The following is a 21507-nucleotide window of genomic DNA, read 5'->3' as shown; positions in this document are numbered from 1 at the left end:
ACCTTCCTTTGTGTCCAAGTTACAGGTTGAAAAAGCCCTCAGCTCGGAACTAGGCAAAATCTGCATATGGCTCGCCGACAACAAACTATCATTACACATGGGCAAAACAGAGTCCATTCTCTTCGGTTCAAATAACAAACTCAGCAAGACCGACGGCTTCTCGGTTACAGTGGGTGACAATATTATCACAAGGAAAGATGAAATTACCTACCTGGGTTCCATCCTAGAGGCTAATCTTTCCTGTGACAAAATGGCATCCAATGTAATAAAAAAAGTCAACCAACGAACGCGATTCTTGTACCGGATCTCCTCTCTGGTAAACAAGAATACCCTGAAGACTCTAGCAGGAGCACTCATTCAAGGGTACTACGACTATGCTTGCACCTCATGGTACCAAAGCACCTCAAAGGCACTAAAAAACAAATTACAAACATCTCAAAACAAGCTAGTCAGACTACTACTTGACCTGACTCCTAGAACCCACCTCACCCCTGCCCACTTTGACAACCTAGGATGGCTTAGAGTAGACGACAGAGTACAGCAACTTGCAATGGGCCTGGTCTACAAGATACACTACGCGACCAAGGTACCCATGTACATGTCAAAATACTTCCCAAAGGTCAGTGAATACCACGATCACAACACCAGAGGGAGCTCCACAAATCATGTAAAACCCAGATTCGGCTCAAACAAGGGACTAAACACGTTTCGCAATTATGCCACATCAATGTGGAACGCCCTGCCTAAAGCTGTAAAGGAATGTGAATCACTACCCACCTTCAAAAACACTCTCAAAAAACACCTACGTGAGACTGCAATTCGAAACTGGCCCCTACAAATGTCCTAACCTAGTTGTACAGTAAATGACCAAGTAAGGCTTTGTCAATATTCCAATGTACAGTGTAAAATGTGTGTGTGTCCCCTTCCCAACCCCCCCCCCCCCCCCACCTCCAATGTACAGCCCTCACCCAACCCACCCAACCCCACCCCACCCAACCAACCTCCTCCAATGTACAGTTTCTATGCCAAATGTATATACACTCCTTTTCTGGACACTTTTGTATCACAAACAGTACTGTATTTGCAAATCTGATATGTCATAAATGTATAGATGTAGCAGTACTGTCTATCTGTATGTCATGTATGTCATATATGTTATGATGAATTGAAAATGGGGGACCCTGATGTAAACAAGACGAAAGTCTTTCTCTGGTCTGCATCCCCTTAACAATTGTATGTATTGAGCTGTACTGTACTGTACCCATTCTGCAATCTGTTAATAAACTTTTCAATCAATCAATCAATCAATGCACCATCATGTATACTGTTAAACGTATAGACGCACTAGCCCTACCTAAATACCTCACTAACAGTTACCCATAACATTATGAACTCTGTCGCCTGTACTGTACAAACTTTTAACTCTGTTGCCTCTACTCGATTCATACCTACCTACTGCTTTGACTGTCTACAACTGCCCTACACTGTAATCATAGTAATAATAATACTCATAAGTACCTACCTCCTATTATAGTCTACCCATATAACTCTGTATGATAGCACATACAATAGTGCTTTTTAATTTATATTTACAGCATATATATATAATATATATATATCCATATCTGTCTGAATATACCTACATATAATCCATATACCTACTTATACACCTGCATATAACCCATATAACTCTGTATGATAGCATGTAGCATATGATAACAAGGTGCTATACCGTACTGTATGTATATATATCCACATCTGTCTGTACATATAATCCTTTTTACATATCTGTACTATACTATATCTATATCTGTACATGTCCCTTACCTACTCTAGTTACACTGCTGGCAAGTACGACTTACTACCATAGTGTATTTATACCTGTATCACTGTACTATATTAATACTACAACTCTGTACATACATCTGATTAGCATTATTGCTCAATACTACTAATTTATATATTTTATACAGAGTTTGATCACCTGTACATTGTATCGTACACTATTGCACTTTACTGCTACATTTGCACTCTGGTTGGATGCCAAACCTCTTTTCATTGTACTGTACTTGTGCTGTATGATGACAATATATTTGAATCTAATCTAGGGCAGGATCGCTTTGCAAGACGTTCCAGTGTTTCTTCATAATGAAGGAAGCTCTTACTAATCAAGTACATGCAGGCCTACACCTACATACAGCAGGAATGTATTATAATAAACCAGTTGAGTAAGGGCTCGTATCAAGAGGCCAAACAAACACACAACACAACCTCAGTCTGTATTTATTTCCAAAGCCTGAAATCCATGGACTGGGAATGAGCTCAGCTACACCTCCTCTTTCTATCCACTGCCTTCAGGTAAACCACTACAGCACAGATTAATCAACACAGCACTCATTATAATTCCACACAGCACAGGTGAAAGGTTGCACACAATGCATGCAAATCCATTAGACCAAAGTTCTTAGGCTTCATACACCGGTCCACTATAGATAATTCAGTCTGAGATGATATACAGTATTCAATGGAATGGATATTATATTATTAGCAATATCAATTACAATGTCAATTAATCCATGTATTGTTTAGCCAAAGAGTAGCATATTGATAATTCGTTTGTAATATGTTCAGATCAAGATCATGAATTAAGATAACTTTTTGCCTGTTTCTTTCAACAGTCTTATAGTATCCAGCATATTGCCACCCTATAACCTTTCAGTCTGCCCAGCACCAAGACAACTGTTGGCATTGCAGCCTTGATGCTGCTTGTTAATCCTGTTGTGGCATATGGCTGAAAGGCAAAAGAGGAAAGCCCCTTTTCTGTTGATTTGGTCACATCTGTCTGTCATAGTAGTTACATCTGTGACCATAAATGTGAAATAAGGTGTGAGCTAACTAAGTTCTTTAGATCTATTATGCTTATGTTGATTTGAGACTTGTACTGAACCACATCAAGGCTACCATCCCCCCCTCACTTGATCAACATCAGTTTGCCTATGGGGAGGTGTAGTGGTTACGTCATTGATGTTTTTTCCTGTTCCACCCTCTGTTCCACTTAATGTATTTCCCCATTGACCATTTCTAAATCGGCTCGTTTTAGATAAATAAAGCATTAACATTGGCATGGTGTACCTTTCTTTTTTTTTTATCTACCTTTTCTCCCCATTTTCAATTTTTCTCCCATCCCAATTTCGTATTATCCAATTCTACCCTCCCCTGTCTCGAACGTTGTTAGACCATGCCTCCCACTGGTCGGCTGCAATGTGGACGAAGCCTTGCATCACGTGTCCCCTCCGGTACACGAGGAGGCAGCCGTCGCATCTTTTCACCTGCACAGCGCGATCTCTCAGTGGCGAGGAGTAACGCGTGGGAGGCTCACGCTGCCCCCGATACTTCCTGATTCTGCTGTACAGGCGCACCAACCGACCTGTAGGAGTCGCTGTCCACAACGTCCGATCCCCACCCACCGGCTTTCCCACCCCCTAATACTGCCAATTGTATTAGTATGAACGACCAGCCAAGCCGGAAGCAACGCAGAGAGCTGGGCTCGAACCCAGCATCTCCTGCGTTAGTGGCGAGCGCCTTGCCCACTGCGCCTATGGTGTACCTTTCTGTGCGTATTCATCCACAATCTATAGCTCAACATGAAAATATTCGCAATTAATCGTAAAGGTAGCAAAATAACAACGTTTATGTTTTCGTTCGCTGGGAAACTACACTGCTATTTGGCGCTGCTGACTGACGTCACCACAGCGTAGCCTGCCTGTAGTACTAGTCACAGACCTAGGATCAGATTTCCCTTACATTGCATAAGATTAACAATTCGTACAATGGGAAAATAACTGACCCTGAATCTGTGGCTAGTATCTCTCTGGTGGTCATTACATTTACATTTAGTCATTTAGCTGACGCTTTTATCCAAAGCGACTTACAAGTTCTGTACGACAAGTCATCAGGAAGGGCACAACTCTTATCAGCTGAGTAACAATGTTCATCAAAGTGTTGAGTGCTACAGTGTAGGTTAGTTTATTAGGACAAGTGCATGACAGTGAGGTTAGTTAGGGTTAGATTTTTTTTTTATTTAAAAAAAAAAAAAATCAGATAATGGTTGAAGAAGTGCGTCTTTAGTCGACGGCGAAAGATTGGACGGGTTTCGGCTGTCCTTTTTTTTTATCCACTTTTTCTCCCATTTTTCTATATTTTTCTCCCATGCCAATTTCGTATCATCCAATTCAACCCTCCCCTGTCACGGACGCTGTTTCTTGCCTCCGACAAGCCGGCTGCAATGTGGACTAAGTCATACATAGCACAAGTCCCCTCCGGTACTTGAGGTAACAGCAGTCGCATTTTTTTTTTTTTTTTAACTTTATTTTTTAGCGTTTATCGCTTTTCTGGTCAAGCGTGACCGACAGTTGTAGAGTGAAACGGGTGGGAGAACAGGGGAAGACATTCGGCAAATGACGGCGGGTCCGGGAATCAAACTCGGAGTCAACCAGAACCGTGACGTTACACGGCTCCTCCCGACGCAGAAATAGCGCCGAGATACGTGGTGAGCTACTGGAGCTCCCCACAGTCGCATCTTTTCACCTGCGCAGCTCGATCTCTCAGTGGCGAGGAGTAACACGTGGGAGGCTCACGCTGCCCCCGACACTTCCTGATTCTACTGCGCAGGCGCACCAACCGACCTGTAGGAGTCGCTGTCCACAACGCCCGATCCCCACCCATCAGTTTCCCACCCCCTAATACGGCCAATGTGTATTAGTACGGACGACCAGCTAAACTGAAAGCAAATGTGGAGCGCTGGGCTCGAACTGACGAGCCCAGCGTCTCCAGCATTTCGTGGCGAGCGCCTTGCCCACTACGCCACGTAGCCGCCCGGGTTTCGGCTGTCCTAACTGGGGTGGGTAGTTCATTCCACCATTGTGGGGCAAGGACTGAGAATAGGCGACTTCTCTTTGATGACCCTCCCGGAGCTTGGATAGGAGTAGGTCTGAGGCGGCCAGAAGATGCAGAGCGTAGGGGTCTTGAGGGTGTGTAGTTAGAGACCATTGACCGGAGGTAGGCGGGAGCGGTTCCCTTTGCCGCACGGTATGCTAGGTCGAGGGCCTTGAAGCGGATCCGTGCAGCAATGGGGAGCCAGTGCAGGTCCCTAAGAAGTGGGGTGACATGGGCCGACTTCGGTAGGTTTGAGATCAGGCGGGCCGCTGCGTTCTGAATGAGTTGAAGAGGCTTAGTGGCAGTGGCCAACCACCATTTTTAAAAGCAACAATCACGTTACCATATTTGTATTTATATTTGAAATCATATAACGTTATTTCGCTGCATATTAAATCACTGTAAATACTCATGTAAATCATTGTTTCGTTGTACATATTGTGTATAGTTTATAACGTTATTGGTTTTTACATGAAGTTAGTAGCTAGCTTGCTAGCCGGCATTCCCGAAACTCTAACATGCCCCGATTTAAAATGGTTCTCTCCTCTTTGTATACGTATTCTGCCAGGGAACTTATGGACACGACAGTAGTAGTAGTTATAAGGTGTTTGAGCTTGTAACGTTAACGTTATTAGCTACCAAGTGCATCACAGTCACGAAAGGGGCTACTATCGTGCTACCAGCCGGCCGTGACGTGTAGCTAGCTAGCTTGCTAGCCGGCATGATGCGTGTGCAGTGCTTGCCCCACATGTCTGAGAAGAGGACCTGCACATTTTATTCATTCCCGAAACTCCTCTACATGCCCTGATTTAAAATGGTTCACGACAGTAGACATAATGCTAACGTTAGCGGGGTAACGTTAACGTTAGCTAGCTAGCTTGGTACTATCAGCTGCCCGTGACAGGGAAAAGGCGACAGCCTAAGGCTTTGTGTCCACCGGGGACGTTTTTTTTCAAGGCGGACCGCTTTGAAAAGCAAAAATATGCATGCCCAGAGCGTTTCCAGAGCGTCTCGCGACTCCCGCGGCTCTGCCACTTGCTCGATGTTGATTGGTCGGTCGAAAAAAGTTACCTTGATGAGCGGCGCTCTTCTCCAAAAGTTTAACTAGTTTCAACTTTAAGCGCTGGGAGTGCTCCGCCCAAAAACACTAGCCGCAGAGAGCGCTAAAACGCGAGGCGTGGCGCTGGGAAAAGTAGCGCGCCTGTCGCGTCTGTAGCATATAAATGAATGACAGAAAGGAGCTGACAACTCATAAAACATCCCCGGTCGACACAGGCCCTAACAGACCAATAGCGGCTGTGTACTGAACAACAGGCTGCCTACTGGTAAGTGTAGTTCTGTATTCATAGTGGCTCCGCTCGGCGTCACTCATGCACTGTCCTCGCACACGTGCACGCGCACTGAATAAAGACCACAATGTACCTTTATATCCCAATATTTGTCTGACCACACCCCTATCAGCTTACCTACATAAGCAGGGGTGGGGCCACATACTCGCCTCCTTTTCGCTTTCACCACAAGGTAGTGCCTCGGTAGATCCCCACTTGACGTGATGTGATGGTAGGAGAAGAGTTGGAAAACAAGAGATACGTTGACATCATAACTTTATTTTCTCTCTCACTATTTTCGAGAAAATACGGCGATATTGTCTTCGTCACTGGAGTGTCTGGAAGATGGTGATCATTCTAAAAACCTCCACCGGTTTTCGTATTGGGAGCACGCCGCTACATGCCTCCCAACTACAGTCTTCCTTGCTGCGGCTGGTTGGGGTGAAACCCTCCAGCGATACAGCTGGACTGTAGGACGCGCCGCTGTTGTGAGAAGCGGTGGGTTCCAGGTTGGTGAGTAATGTTTGCTTGCGAGCTTCACTTGTCTGTTAGTGCTATGGGGGCTAGCTGACAATGTTTACGAAGACCGGCCCCAGATTAGGGTCCTTTGTTCAGCCTCTTAGGCGACGGCGGAGGACCTTGGTCTGAAGCCCATTATAGTCAACTAGTGGGCCACGACCAGTAACACTGGTGCTCCCTGTGTTCTCTGGAAGAGTGGATTTTTCTCTGTCACCGTGTAGGCCCCGTCTTTCATATACAAATGAGAGTATACCCTCACGAGGAAATATGGGCATGGCTGTTCGTTAGCGGAAGATCCGTGTTCAAGTCAGCTACGGCCCAGATGGGACTTGTGCTGGCTCCGTCGGATGTTGGTAAAATCACTGTTGTAAACTGTGTTAACATCTCGTTTCTCTTCTCTCTTAAACAGTGAGGAGGGTTTCAGAACGGCGGTATGTCTGAGTGTGGCTTGTTATATCATTGTGTACAAGTTCAGGTGATAGCTGCTTAGCTTGCGTGCTAGTTGTGGCCTACTGTGTTAGCCAGTCAGCTGTTAGCTGCGGCGCTAGCTCGCTGTGTTTACCAAGCCTGTTGTGTCACTAGGCTAGGTAACGTTAGCTTGCTGCTATCGGCCGAGAACGGCCGTTAGCTTAATGCTACACTGTTGAACGTGCTGTGACTATAACATGTTTTAAACACTCTTGACTACGACGTCATCTTTGACAGAGGATGTTCGTCGAACCTGCCCTGAGCCAGTCCGGCGAGGACTGCGTCAACAAGGAGCACCGTAGCGGCGGGTTGGAGCAGCGAGCTGCCCGTGTTGTCAAACACAGGAGGCTGTGTTTACTTCGGTGCCATGTTAGAGACTGCAATTCGCTTGATCTGCGCTCTCGGTAGGCAAGGTCCTGACCAGACCTTGAACACTTCTTCTTGCTTTCCCTTCTAAATGTTTTGTAAATAACGATGTTTTCCAAAACGAGTGTTGCTGCACTACATTTAGGATACGACGCGAGTTATGTGTGAATTGTCTTGTCACTGGTCTCCATGCAAATCGGGTTATTGTTACAGATGTGAGAATGATCTGGTTTGTTGTGTTGAGACACATTGTGTGTTCATGTACCGTGTACTCACAACTAAGGGGGTTAAACTAACCTATAAAGCTATGCTTAGTGACATATGAGTAAAGAATGATTCTTTTCTCAGCCTGTAATGACAATGAACAGTGTGTTCACATATTAACAGGTTTACCTGTTTAACTGGCCGTATTAAGGGTAAAGTAGGAGGGTTGTGTTTCCCCCCGGTTCCCTGGGGACTTCTTCATCCTCCTCTCAGACATGTTGTTACACTATATTGTGTCACTGTGTGGTAGGGATACGATGTAACCCTTAGCTTAGTTGTTGGGGTTGTGCTAACCGCTTGAGAAACTTTATTTTCCTACAGAAAAGATTGTTTGGTCACTTTTTCGTGTGTGCTTAGCAAGGCCTGTGGCCGATACTAATCGAGAATTGTGTATTCTCTCATTATGAAAAACGCCGTTCCTCTGTAGAGTGTTTTTGCCATTTTTTGTAGGTGATAATGGGTTGTGTGTGTCGTGTGACCTACAACTGGGTTGGGCTGGCCACAGAAGCACATGTGTAAGTCTGGTACCGGGGCTCTTGCGAGGGCCCTCTCTGTTCTGTGTTTTTTCCTTAGTAAAAATCAGATAGCAGGTTGGCACATGCGCTGTGTGAAGCTGTTAGACGCTTCATGGGGCTGACTATGACTGCGTCATACTCTTTTTGTCATTACATCGTATCATGGGTGTGGGGTCGTAAAGGGGTGAACTGGTAACCTTTCCTCCCCCTTTTTTCTGTTGGTCAGGGGTAAACCCACCTGTCCTTCAAGGTTCCTGTCACGTTGCGGTTCGGCACGTTACAGGGTGAGGGGGGGCGGGGGGGGGAGGGAGTTTCCTGGTCCCACGCCCTGGAATATTGGGCGTGTGCACCGCAGAAATTCCCCCGCCATAGAGTACGTCACTGTGCGCGTCTCTGTTGGTAGGACTTCCGTGTGCTGTTCAGGTCCATATGATGGATCTGTTTCGGGGGGTGGTCAGGGCTCCTCCTCACGAAGCTCCTATTCGGGCCTTCTGTGAGTTGGGACTCTCCTTCCATGTGAGGGAGCCTCCTCAGAGTACAGAGCCTCCTCCTCAGATTGTCAAGGTGAGTGGAACCTCAAGAAGGAGTCCTACTCTATTGTGTGTGTATTCGATTCAATTCGATTATTGAGTGTGTATGGGTTCAGTGCCTCCCCCCCGGAGAGCCCTAAAACCAAACATTTACATGGCTCAAGGTGCAATATATTCTTTTCAATCTGTACAGCTCGCGTGGGAAGTCTCTCTGGGGATTTCCGTCTCCTCCCTATGGGAGGGTGGTGGGATGTAAAAATGTGAAAATTTTTTACCCCCGGCTGTGTAGACTGGGATACATACTGTTTGTGCTTCCTTCTTTTCTATTAAGAAGAGTTGGAGTTAGGAAGCATCACACCCCTCTTGTCGTTCCCCTGGGCGCCTTGGGGATTCAATGACAGGTCTAAATAGCCTGTTCATTGATGTGGTTGTGTCCCGACGCACGTATAGTGCTAGCTCGGGGTGTTCTGTAATCAGGCGAATGACTGGCACGCCTTGGTTGCTTGAGGTTAAAACAGCGTTTTTATAAAGCAACTGGGATGGAGGTTTTTCCTCTTCCGACGACCTGTTTTGGTTGTCGACGGATTCTCGTTCATATCTGGGGGATGATGACGGAATGGATCTGAACATATGTAGAGGGGTCTCACGCCCTGGGGGTGGGCCACCGGGCGCGGTTCGCACTGAATGTCTGGGTGGCGCCTTCTTTTCATGTTTAAGATCAACACGCATATCTGCCCCTTCTCCTGGAGTAGGCATGTCGGCGTGGTTAGGGCACGGGACTGGTTCTGGTCACGCTGGTCCGGATCAGTTAAACCCGTTGTCCGCCGGGGATGCAGATCTGCTGTTCTGGTACCCTGACGGACTTGGGCTTTTTCAGGGGGAAAATGCCAGGTCGGTCCGGGTGTCACAGGGTTAAGCGCTATGGAGACCCTGGTTGGGTACATTTTGTACTCTGCACTGTCGTAATGGCTTACAGCCATGCCAACCTGTCCACGCTCGATCTCGTCAGATCTCGGCCGCTACGCAGGTTGGTCCTGGTTAGTACTTGGTTGGGAGACCACCTGGGAATACCAAGTACGGTGTGCTTGGGGCTGGTTCTCCATTCTTTTCGCTCCTCTCTCACGCATGGTGAAGAGGGGCCTGTTGGGGTGGTCTTTGACCTCCTCTGGTGACCCTGTGCTTCCCGTATCGCCGGGCCCGGTCCGAAGTAATGTTTCGTCGACCCGTAGGCCTGGGTTAACCCTTTTTTGAAAACTGAAACACTTGTACTGCGGTATAGCCGGTGTATACCCGCAGGTGTGTTTTGGAGTTTTTTCTTGAGGGGTTATAGGAACAACCACCGCATTGGGTAACACCAAGGTGGTTGATTCCCTGGTGTGTTGGAGCAGTGTCAGCTCCCGGGTTACCCGGTTGAGGGTGCCCCTGCACGTTCATGACGTCTGCCAATCGTGTCAGCCTTCTCTGCCTCAACCCCTCTGGGTGGGTTTTTTTTTAAATGGAGGCTTGGTCATGCAACAACGCCAGCATACGCCCCTTCCGCCGGGGCGGCTGTTTTCAGCTGACTCCTTTGGCGCCTGTCTCGTCCGCAGTGCTCCAGGCTCAGGTTACAGCCTGTTGCCTGGTTTTTCCCCGGTGCGCTGCCTGCTTCCGTTGGTTAACCTTTTTGTGTGCTTACAGCCATGCTGACTGCCTGTTCTGCAGGGTCAGTGTGCCAGGCGGTGTACTATTGGGGGGACAGGGCCCGCTCGGCTGAGGGGCCTTTGTCCGAATACGCTGGCGATGTGGGGGGCGGGGTCACTAAGTGCCCACCTGGTGGGGTCTTGATGCTGGCATCATGGACTTCTCCGGGCCCCCGTTCCAGGGGGTCCAGTCCCTTTGGTGGGTCTGGGCCTTCCTTCGCGCTCCGCTGCTACGGCCTTGCCACGGGGTTGGGTTTGCCCTTGACCCCGTGATTCTGGGGGCAGTAACGAGGTTGTTCCCTCCGTTCGTTCCCGGGTGGCATGCGGGTTGTGCGTGTGTGTAGTCGTGGGGTCAGGCCACGGTCTGCTCACCCTGTGCGTTGAGTTGCTTGAGTGCCTCTTCTCACGGTCGGGTCCGTCGCCCTCCCGGGAAACCTCCAATAGGGGGGGTGCCCTCCATTATGGGGGGTCGGCCCTCCCTGTTCTGATGGTTGTGGGGGGCCTTCAGCGGGATGTATTTGTCGGCCGGTGGCTCCCGCTCGGCCTCCCTTGTGCATGAGTGACGCCGAGCGGAGCCACTATGAATACAGAACGATAGGTTATGGCTATAACCAAGTTCTGTTAATAGTGGTGACGCTCGGCGCCCGACGCCGCTGCAGCCCTTGATCTCACCTTGTGGTGAAAGCTTGGGAAGGAGGCGAGTATGTGGCCCCACCCCTGCTTATGTAGGTAAGCTGATAGGGGTGTGGTCAGACAAATATTGGGATATAAAGGTACATTGTGGTCTTTATTCAGTGCGCGTGCACGAGGACAGTGCATGAGTGACGCCGAGCGTCACCACTATTAACAGAACTTGGTTATAGCCATAACATCGTTCTTTTTTTACGACAAATTAAAAACCTTATAACTACCTTTGTTTCAACCAAAAATGCTTAAACAATCATGTTAGTGGTAGAAGGGAACTCATTTTGTGCAAAAATGGAAAGCTTGCCAGTATTCATGTGGCAGAATTGTTACAATAGCTGATAATCCATTTTCCCAATGATAAATCCTTATACGGGTGGAACAACCAATGACGTCAGACTACACCTCCCTATAGGTGGACAGAGGATGCCGTCTCCACTGCACTTCATTCCGCCCTCACTCACCTGGACCAGAAGGACACCTATGTCAGAATGCTGTTCATTGACTACAGTTCAGCATCAACACCATCATCCCGTCAAAGCTGCTCCCCAAACTACTCCACCTCTGCCTGAACACAACACTCTGTAATTGGACTCTGGACTTTTTGACAAACAGACCTCAGACTGTCGGGTTGGGAAATTACACCTCCTCCACCCTGACCCTGAGCACAGGTGACCCTCAGGGTTGTGTGTTGAGTCCTGTCCTCTACTCCCTATTCACCCATGACTGTGTGCCTGTCCATGAATCCAACACCATCATTACATTTGCGGAGGACACCACAGTGGTAGGCCGGATCTGACAACGAGATACAGGGATGAGATCCAACACCTAGCAACATGGTGCTCCAACAACAACCTCGATCTCAATGTAAAAAAAAAACAAGGAAATTATAGTGGACTTCAAAAAAAAAGAAAAAAAAGAGAACATAACCCCATCTTCATCAATGGCGCTGAGGTCGAGCGTGTGTTTCAGGTTTCTGGGTGTTCACATCGCTGAGCACCTGACATGGACCTTGAACACCTCCTCCCTGATAAAGAAGGCCCAACACCTCTACTTTCTGAGGAGGCTAAAAAGAGCCAACCTGTCACAAAAACACCTCGCCAACTTCCACCGCTGCACTACAGAAAGCATTTTAACATCCTGCATAATGGCGTGGTATGGCAACTGCACCGCTGCCGTCCAGAAGGCCCTGCAGCGGGTAGTTAAGGCCACAGAGTTCACCATCGGCACCCAATTACCCGTCTATCAAGGACATAAGCGCTGCATGCAGACACAACATGATCCTGACCCTACCCACCCCTGCAATGGACTGTTTGTTCCCCTGCCAAGTGGGAAACGGTACAGGTGTCTCCGGATTCACACAAGATTCAAAAACAGCTTTTTCCCCAGGACTGTAACCACTTTACCCATCACATGCACTATTATGCACCGTCACTTTACCTGACTACCACCATGAATGCTGCACTTTACCGTCTGGTTTCCTAGATATTTTTATTTAGGTATTTTTAAGTGTCTTATGATGATTTGTTTTTTTATTCGATTGCCCCAATGCCCTGTACTGTCTCTGATTGAAGTAAACACAGACAACTGTGTGCCTCGCTCATTATACAATGACAGTAAAACTGAATTGAATGGAATTCAATGTGAAATAAGGTGTAAACTAACTAAGTTCTTTAGATCTATTATGCTTATGTTGATCTGATAAACACATTACAAATGATCAATAGGCTACTCTTGGGCTAAACAATAAATCCGTATTATCAATTGTCATTCACTTGTCAAAAGAATTACAAGAAAAATAAAACGCCGACAGCTTTCTATTCTTTCACTGATGTTTTACTACGTATGTGTATCTCAGAAGAGCTCTCTATTATTCTTGACAATGACTATTCTTACCTCCATCTCGATAGTCATGGAAAGAATAGTCTACGAACAGGTCGAAAAGTACCTCGCGTAAAAAAAAGCGAATGTGCGAATTCCAATGCCTTCTCTATTTGAACTACATCAAACAAGAGGTGGACGCGGGCATACTGTGGCATGGTCATGCTGGACCGCCGAAAGGCTTTCGACACTGTCAATCACTCCATTCTTGATTGACAAGCTAAAAGCAATTGGTTTTGATCGTTCAGTGAGCTGGATGCAATCCTACCTGGAGGGGAAAGAACAAATGAGCTGCAGTGTTCCACAAGAAAGCATACCGAATTTATGCAAATGACATGTCATCAGTTTGCGACTGCAACCTGTTCGCGGACGATTCAGCCCTGCTGGTCTGACAGGGACAAGTTGCAGGTTGAAAAAGCCCTCAGCTCTGAACTCTGCAGAATCTGCACCTGGCTCGCTGTTAACAAACTATCATTACACCTGGGTAAAACAGTCCATTCTCTTTGGATCAAATAACAAACTCGGCAAGGCCAACGGCTTCTCGTTACAGTGGGTGACAATATTGTCACAAGGAAAGATGAAATTACATACCGGGGCTCCATCCATCTTAGAGGCAAATCTTTCCTGTGACAAAATGGCAACCAATGTAATAAAAACGTCAACCAACGAACAAGATTCTTGTACCGGATCTCCTCTCTAATAAGCAAGAATACCCTGAAGACTAACAGGAGCACTCATTCAAGAGTACGACTATGGTTGCACCTCATGGTACCAAAGCACCTCATGCCCATTTTGACATCCTAGGACGGCAGAGTACAGCAGCTTGCAATGGACCTGGTCTACAAGATACACTACAGCGCTAAGATGATGCCCATGTCGAAATACTTCCAAAAGGTCAGTGAATTCCACAACACCAGAGGGAGTTCCACAAATAATGTTCAACTCAGATTCAGCTCAAACAAGGGACTAAACACATTTCACAATTATGCCACAACAATGTGGAACGCCCTACCCACAGCCGTAAAATAATGTGAATCCCTACTCTCCTTCAAAACCACCCTCAGAGCACCTACGGGAGGGTGCAATTCGAAACTGGCCCCTGTAAATGTCCCAAACCCCTCCTAATGTAGTTTCTTCCACCTCAAATGTATAAATTTTCTTTTAGGATCCTCCCATCGGATCCCGGAGTCCTCGGTCCCGTCAACATATTCAAACACAGATGTCATAATTTCTCTATATTCATTCCTCAGTGACCTTGAGTCAGCGCCGCCATATTCACTCAGTTCAGATCCGTATCAACCCTCGTCTGGCTGTTAGACGTCAACTACAGGCAAGAGACAATTGTCGAGAACTGCACTCGCCTACATTTAGCTGACGCTTTTATCCAAAACAACTTACAAGTTCTGTACAAGTCAGCAGGAAGGGAACAACTCTGGCAGCTAAGAGTAAGTAACATTGTAAATCAAACAGTGTTGACTTTTTATTTTCCATGAATCGTTTAGTAGGCTCAATGACAGAATATAAAAAATAAAAAATAACTAATGTTGATACAAAGAACAGAAAGTACAAAAATGCTCTCATTCTGAGTTTTATAATCTGTGAGAGAAGTTAGACGTTGATCACTTATACAAGTTCAGTTCAGTCCATTCTAACAGCACATTTAAAATGCAGACGTTGAGCAAAGCAAAAAAACATTGAACAGCCGACCACATTAGCGTGTAGTTCACCAGTCTGAAAGGAATTAACTTTTTTGGGAAACTGAATATACAGGACCCTCTGCTCATCTATATTTAAGATTAAAAAAATGACGTGGCGGAGGCATTGCTGCCTAGCAACACTTAGGAATGTACTACGAAACCCAAAAGCCTGTTTGAGCTACTAAATGGATTTCTCATTCAATAACTTGGCAGGAGGTAGGTTGGACAAGCATTAAAATGAGGATAACTCGAACAAAAGTAAAACAGCCCTATTGAATTTGCCCTACATCCGGGGGAAACAGGAGCTGCTTAACAGTGCAAGGTAGAGGGTAGAGTGCGCAACGACCAGGAAGGGGATTGGCATAACGACTAACATTGGGATGGGAGAAAAACGAGGGGAAAGATAATTAAAAAAAAGAAACAGTGCAAGGTAGGAATGGTGCTTCAAAATCCTGGCTGATCAAGAAAAAAAAGCAGCTAGATAAATTCCGATTTCAGAGTTTTACAATTTCTCATTTAACGGCACCAATCAAATCCGATATTGTACTTAGTTAATAGGTGTGAGGTTAGAAAAAAAAGCGGGCGAACAATTGCCCTCAAGTAGGAAAAAAATCTTCAACTTGTGTTTAAACATAGTTTGTCAATGAATGGCCAAAACTATGGCTACATTTGCACGATGCTTGAGCTGCACCATAATAGAACTATAAAGAGAATCAGGTCAACAACACATGGACATTTCCTAAGGGAGCACATCTTTTAAATACAGCCAGTCAATGGATCCATGATCTTGAATCGGGGAGTTTCTCGTGTGCAGCATAGCTGTATGATCCAGAGCGCTCCCGGTAGCTACCCCCGCTTCTAACTACTCCCTGTATCCACCGCCACCGCTGCCACTGCTGCTTCTGTATCCACCACCGCCGTAACTCCCACCTCCGCCATAGCTACGCTCTCCGTAGCTTCCACCGCCGCCGTATCCTCCACCGCCGCCATATCCTCCACCGCCGCCGTATCCTCCACCGCCTCTCCCGCCGCCATAGCTTCCTCCGCCTCCTCCACCACCGCGACCTCTGCCGCCGCCGCCACCCTGACCCGCTTCATTCACACGAATGGCTCTGCCGTCCACCGTCTTGCCGTTCATTCCATCCATCGCATCTTTGGCATCCTCCACGTTTTCATATGTAACGAAGGCGAAGCCGCGAGACCTTCCCGTCTCTTTGTCCTTGATCACGTCACATTTGGCGACGTTTCCATACTTTGAGAACGCTGCCGCCAACGAGTCATCGGTGGTGTCGAAGCTCAGTCCGCCGACGAAAAGTTTTCCCTCGTCCGACATCTTTTGTCTGTAAGCTACAGTAGCAAACTCGTGGCAAATGGAGGACCCGTGCGGCGCTGCTGCAAGTGAAGAGGTGAGACATAATTAGCAGTAGGTAGTAATATAGGCGAGGTACATTCCTTAGTTAGCAAAGTTCATAATAGTACGAGGTTATTTCAGACGACGACAGACAATTGGACGTGTTTCGGTAATGGTTTGTTTTTGTAGGGCAGTGCAGATTTACTGTAGATTTAACCCAATTATGGCCAGAAGGAATGGTCTACAGCCTACATTTAATTTCTGGGCCTGAGCGGCAGCAAGAGTTAGAATTCCCTTTGGAACATCAGTTAAGACCAGAATAGAATCAAAGCCTCTGATGAATCGACCTCTCAAACCCTGCCCTCTTTTCCTGATCCTCCAATCACAACTGTTGCTTTCCTCTGACAAAACAGTTTGTCCAAGGGAAGCAACAGTTGTGATTAGATCAAGAAAATGGGGCGGAGCTTATGTTACCGGCCTCAGACCTAGGGGAATCTGACGGCCCGAACTCACTGCTCACGAACGAATTTCACGTGCGGCTCCCTCGTGAGATCGCGCGCCTGGTCAGGCACACTGGACCTACGACTTGAGCGTGCGGAAGCGCACCGAGGAAGGCATATTTACATTGGGACAGCTGTAAATGCCTAGTCTATATGCGAAGTCAGTCATTTTAGAATGATGATCAGTGTGACTGTACTCCTGAAAGAGCAGCGTGTAGCCCCAGCAGCAGCAAGAGCTTATTATTATTATTATTATGCAACATTGTAATAGTTATAGGTATAAACAAACATACAGACAAACATTCAAGGCGTTTATTTGCAGATACAGACACAGCTGGTTGAACAACATCTATATCTGTGGTAATAATGCAGATATTCAATTGTATTTCTGTGACAATGCGCGTGGCGCGCCGCCTCAAATAGGATCGAGGCGAAAAAATAGCTTGCCGCTCGCCAGCCACTCGGGAGGCGCGCTCCCGCTCGCGGCCAGTGTGCCTACTATCGTCCGTTAACATGGGAGCGGAAGTGAAGAGGCAGCCGCCCGTCCGTGTTCGTTCGTGAGCAGTGAGTTCGGGCCGTGAGTCGGGCCAGTCGGCGCACAACAAACGATACACCGACAAGGGTGCGCTGTGGATGATGTAACCCCTTTCGGGTCTGTGATCCACGCCGACAAGGTTGGACGAGTGAATACAGTCCCTTATACCTTCCTAGAAAAATTGTTTAGCTGAGGACCAGTTCTTCAGAGTTAATTGTGGGATTTGTCTATGAAGGTATAACAGGGACTGTGTAGTGTAGTCACTCGTCCAACCTTGTTGGCGTGCATCACACACACGAAAGGGGCTATTAATGGTATTAATGGAGAATAGACACGTTATCTCTTCTAGCCTCGCTCTACTGGGACTGGTTTATTCTGACACAAAATATTCCTTTAACATTCCAATACGTAATAAACCAAATCATACAAAAATACAACCTTCAAGTGTATTCTTTAGGAAACGAAATAAAAGTGCAAAACAATACAAAACTTTTGGCATGAATTCAACCTGTATCCTTACTTGAAGTGCAACCAATAAACCCTTTTGCATCTATATTCTTACAAATAAACTTAATACCTAATCCTGTAGTCAGAACAATCACATTCAATGTACAAAAACCAATAGTATACATCTTAAATTGAATACACAACATTAGCTACATAACCTTAGCTCAAAAACACATCGACTGTAACACGCTGACTTGCACGCACGCACACATAAGCACCACGTGTACTGTCGGTGTAACACTATGAAAATAGCTAGCTAGCAGTTAGCCATTATTAAACGCGACAACGCGACCATTTAAAACTACTCGCCCAAACTTGCAAACATGTTCATGTACACACCCAAAACGTTACATAACATGTCACCGACCGTTCATATTCGTTTTAAACATCTTTAGGAATGTTTTAGACAATTATTGCATTACCTGTGAATGGAGAATAGACACGTTATTTCTTCTAGCCTGGCTCTGCTGGCAGCGGTTTATTCTGACTGCGCATGCGTGGGAGCCAAGAGTATACTGATTTCCTCTATCACTCACAGGAGCGCCATCTACTGACTTGGAAGTCTAATAAAATGTAGCATCTCATTCAAAAGTAAATTACTTTTTTTTTTTTTTTTTTACTTTACATGGAGGCATTTTCAAACACTCTACAATTACATAAATTGAAAAAGGTCTGAGCTGGGCCTGGCTCACTCCTAGGACACTTACTGGACACCTCGACGAGCCTGCTTAGACTGGGCTGTTCATGTCTGGAGAATTATGTCTGAACCAGATGTCAATACAAAAGCGATTCAATAAATAATTCAGTGACAATTAGCTTTAGGGGGTACACATTCAACCTGATAGTTACCTTTAGAATTAGAGGTAAAGAATAATTTTGGGTAAATTGAGTTGAGTCAAATGGATAGTTCACCAAATGTAATTAGAAAGCCTTCAGGTAAAAGCCATTCAGGAAGGATTTCCTTTCACTGAGGATTTATTAAAATACAGCTCCCAAATAATTGTATTCAGTAACCACCTCAATCGCCCGCCCTTGAATGAATTATAATGGTTAAGCTACTTGTCTGAATCTCACCCTCAAGTCAAAACTCTTGTATTAACGTCACAATTTCCAGTGAAAGTTTATTAGTTTCTCAGATTACTTCTCTAAAATCAATCTAGACTGGCTTTTGATTAGTCGTGGATTTATTCATAACTTCACAGGATATAGAATCGGGCCAGTAGGCCCATAGCCCTGTGAATTCCCCTGAAGAATATTAACAAATATAGCCGCAAGCGGCGATTCCGAGGTACAAGCCAACACAGAGCTCTGAGAACACTGAATAATAATGATTTATATCACAGCAAACAGCATTCAATAGCACGTCTGTGACGAGAGAAAGGCAGAAGCAAAGAGGTTTAAAGGAACACGCTAACATTTGGGAAATTAGCTTACAGTCTTCTCCAGAGAGAGACAAGGAAGATGGATACCAGTTTCCTCTCCATGCGTTCAGTAGAAAGCCATCTGGCTGCATGTTAGCTTAGCACAATGAATGGAAGCGGACATGACCGGTTAGCCTAGGCATTGTCCAACTAACACCTCTCCCGAAGGCTAACCGGTCATGTTTGCTTCCATTCATTGTGCTAAGCTAGGCTAACGTGCAGCCAGATAGCTTTCTGAACGCACGGAGAGGAAACTGGTATCCATCAAGACGGTAAGCTAATTTCCCAAAATGTTGGCGTGTTCCTTTAAACTGAACAGAAACCTGTCTTTTATTACACAAACAGAAAATACTCACAACAGGAACTCAAAGCAGGTCTTCTCTGACCAAAATCCTTCCCAAAACTGAAACCAAGGTTGTCCTGAGCCAATAGAGCACACCTGAGACACCTCCTATATTTGATGAGGCTCCCCAGGTGTGGCCAATGCCTCGCTAATTCACTTGGCATCGGAGCAGCTTGTCTCACCCACTAGCTGACTGCCAGCTGACGAGACAAGTGGCTCTCTATTGGCTCTTCCACAGCGAAAGAAGAAGATAAGTTCCACAAACAAATTTGATTACGCAAGCAATGCCACTAGGACAAAGGCTTTCACTCTCAAACAAAGCTCAGTTTCACAGTAAAAGCCCCAGAAAAATACTATACTGTAATCCCATATGAAAAAGATGTGTGGCACATTTTATAGATCTTTTTTATAGACATAATTCAACATAAATATCTTCCAGGTTTTTGTGATGATTGGACAAACTCATTGATTTATGGCACAATTTGCACCAGGCCCATTGGAACTGGTGGCACCCCCTGCTGGGCGATTTCAAAATAGTTTGACACACATGGTGAAGATGGATGGACGTCTGTACGACGTTTTGTGTAAATCAGACTTACGGCGTAGTAATTATGACCTTTTCAAAGTTCAAGATTTTCATATTTCCTGGACAGAACTTGCACACATCTGCCAATCAATGGGCCAGACTTCATGTTGCTACCATTTACCATCTCACAGGAATTTGCACAAACATTTCTGAAGCAAAATTAAAAATCAGCACAAAAACAATAAGGTTTCAGGCCCCTTTGTGGCTTGAATCCCTAATAAAAGTATAAGCAAATGTTTTTCCATTTATTGAGATTTTATTATTGGGATAGGTGTTATACTGTATTTTTGACATAGCTGTGCATTAACTCAGTAGCATACTGTTAGGTGGAATCCTAGAACACAGAACATCTGTCCAGTCAAGCTATCCTTGTAAGACAAGTGGACGGCCATTTGTCCAAACATTGACCCGTCGCCTCGGGGCTTCTCCTCCTGCAGCAGTCTCATACTGTATGTGGTTAGCTGGTGCGTTGTGCTGTGACTAGAGGATCCGCATGTGGGGTTCCTGCAACAGGTCAGTACCCTCCTGTCATGGGGCCAAAGTATCAGTAATGGTAAATGGCGCTTTTATCCAAAGTGCTTTACAATTTGTTCCTCACATTTGACCCATTCACTTACATATTCACAAACTGACGGCAGAGGCTACCACGCAAGGTGCCAACCTGCTCATCGGGAGCAATTAGGGGTTAAGTGTCTTGCTCAAGGACACTTCAACACACTGCCCGGGAGGAGTGGGAATTGAACCAACAGTGGCTCAGGAGGTAGAGCATTTGTCTGGTAATTGGAAGGTTCCCGGTTCGATTCCCACTCCTCCTGGTGAATGTGTGAGTGAATGGGTGAATGTGGGGAACAAAAAATTGTAAAGTGCTTTGAATAAGATATGTGGGGTTCCTGCAACAGGTCGGTACCCTCCTGTCATGGGGCCAAAGTATCAGTAAATGGTAAATTTATATAGCGCTTTTATCCAAAGTGCTTTACAATTTGTTCCTCACATTTTTACCCATTCACTCACACATTCACACACCTTCATAAACCGAAGATCTGGGAAGTGTGGAACATCAGGGGATACCAACTGAATCTGAATTTTAAAGAATGTTATTCACCAAACACAGTTAACACATTGAGCGCCATAAGCTTCCCCCATCCTTCACTGTCTAGTGCCAGCTTCCATAGATGGCGAGAAAAAACGTGTTATATGCAATAAGCCCAAACCGTTCTGGTTGATCCCCTGAAACCCCAAATACTCCTAAATCAAAGGTATATACCATGTACATATGTGCATTCACAAAATCATCAAGGGGGAGGGGGTCGTTTTAACTCAAAACTGTGATTGTGTTTGTCGAGCATGTTTTACGTCCGGTAAAACACAAAACTGTGATCATTACAGAAACATGTTTCA

The 21507-nt window shown here is 45.9% G+C and overlaps 1 protein-coding gene across 2 annotated transcripts; it reads right to left on the bottom strand.

The window, feature by feature from the left end:
- Positions 1–14636: 14636 nt before the first annotated feature.
- On the bottom strand, positions 14637–18264 carry LOC311241353 (cold-inducible RNA-binding protein A-like). 2 transcript variants are annotated; one of them, XM_084330139.1, is made up of 2 exons: positions 18182–18264; positions 14637–16258 (listed from the first exon to the last, which is right to left on the bottom strand). In XM_084330139.1, the coding sequence occupies exon 2, from the start codon at positions 16197–16199 to the stop codon at positions 15729–15731; it is 471 nt and encodes a 156-aa protein (XP_084186265.1). In that variant the 5' UTR covers positions 16200–16258; positions 18182–18264; the 3' UTR covers positions 14637–15728. The 2 variants fall into 2 exon arrangements, with proteins under 2 accessions (XP_084186265.1, XP_084186266.1); XM_084330140.1 differs by having other exon boundaries at positions 14637–16255; positions 18182–18250.
- Between the last annotated feature and the right edge of the window lie 3243 nt (positions 18265–21507).

This window comes from Notolepis coatsorum (assembly GCF_963971535.1).
Source record: "Notolepis coatsorum genome assembly, chromosome: 15".
NCBI lineage: Eukaryota > Metazoa > Chordata > Actinopteri > Aulopiformes > Paralepididae > Notolepis > Notolepis coatsorum.
Note: the sequence above shows the minus strand (reverse complement) of the source record. Positions and strands in the feature narration are given on the sequence as shown.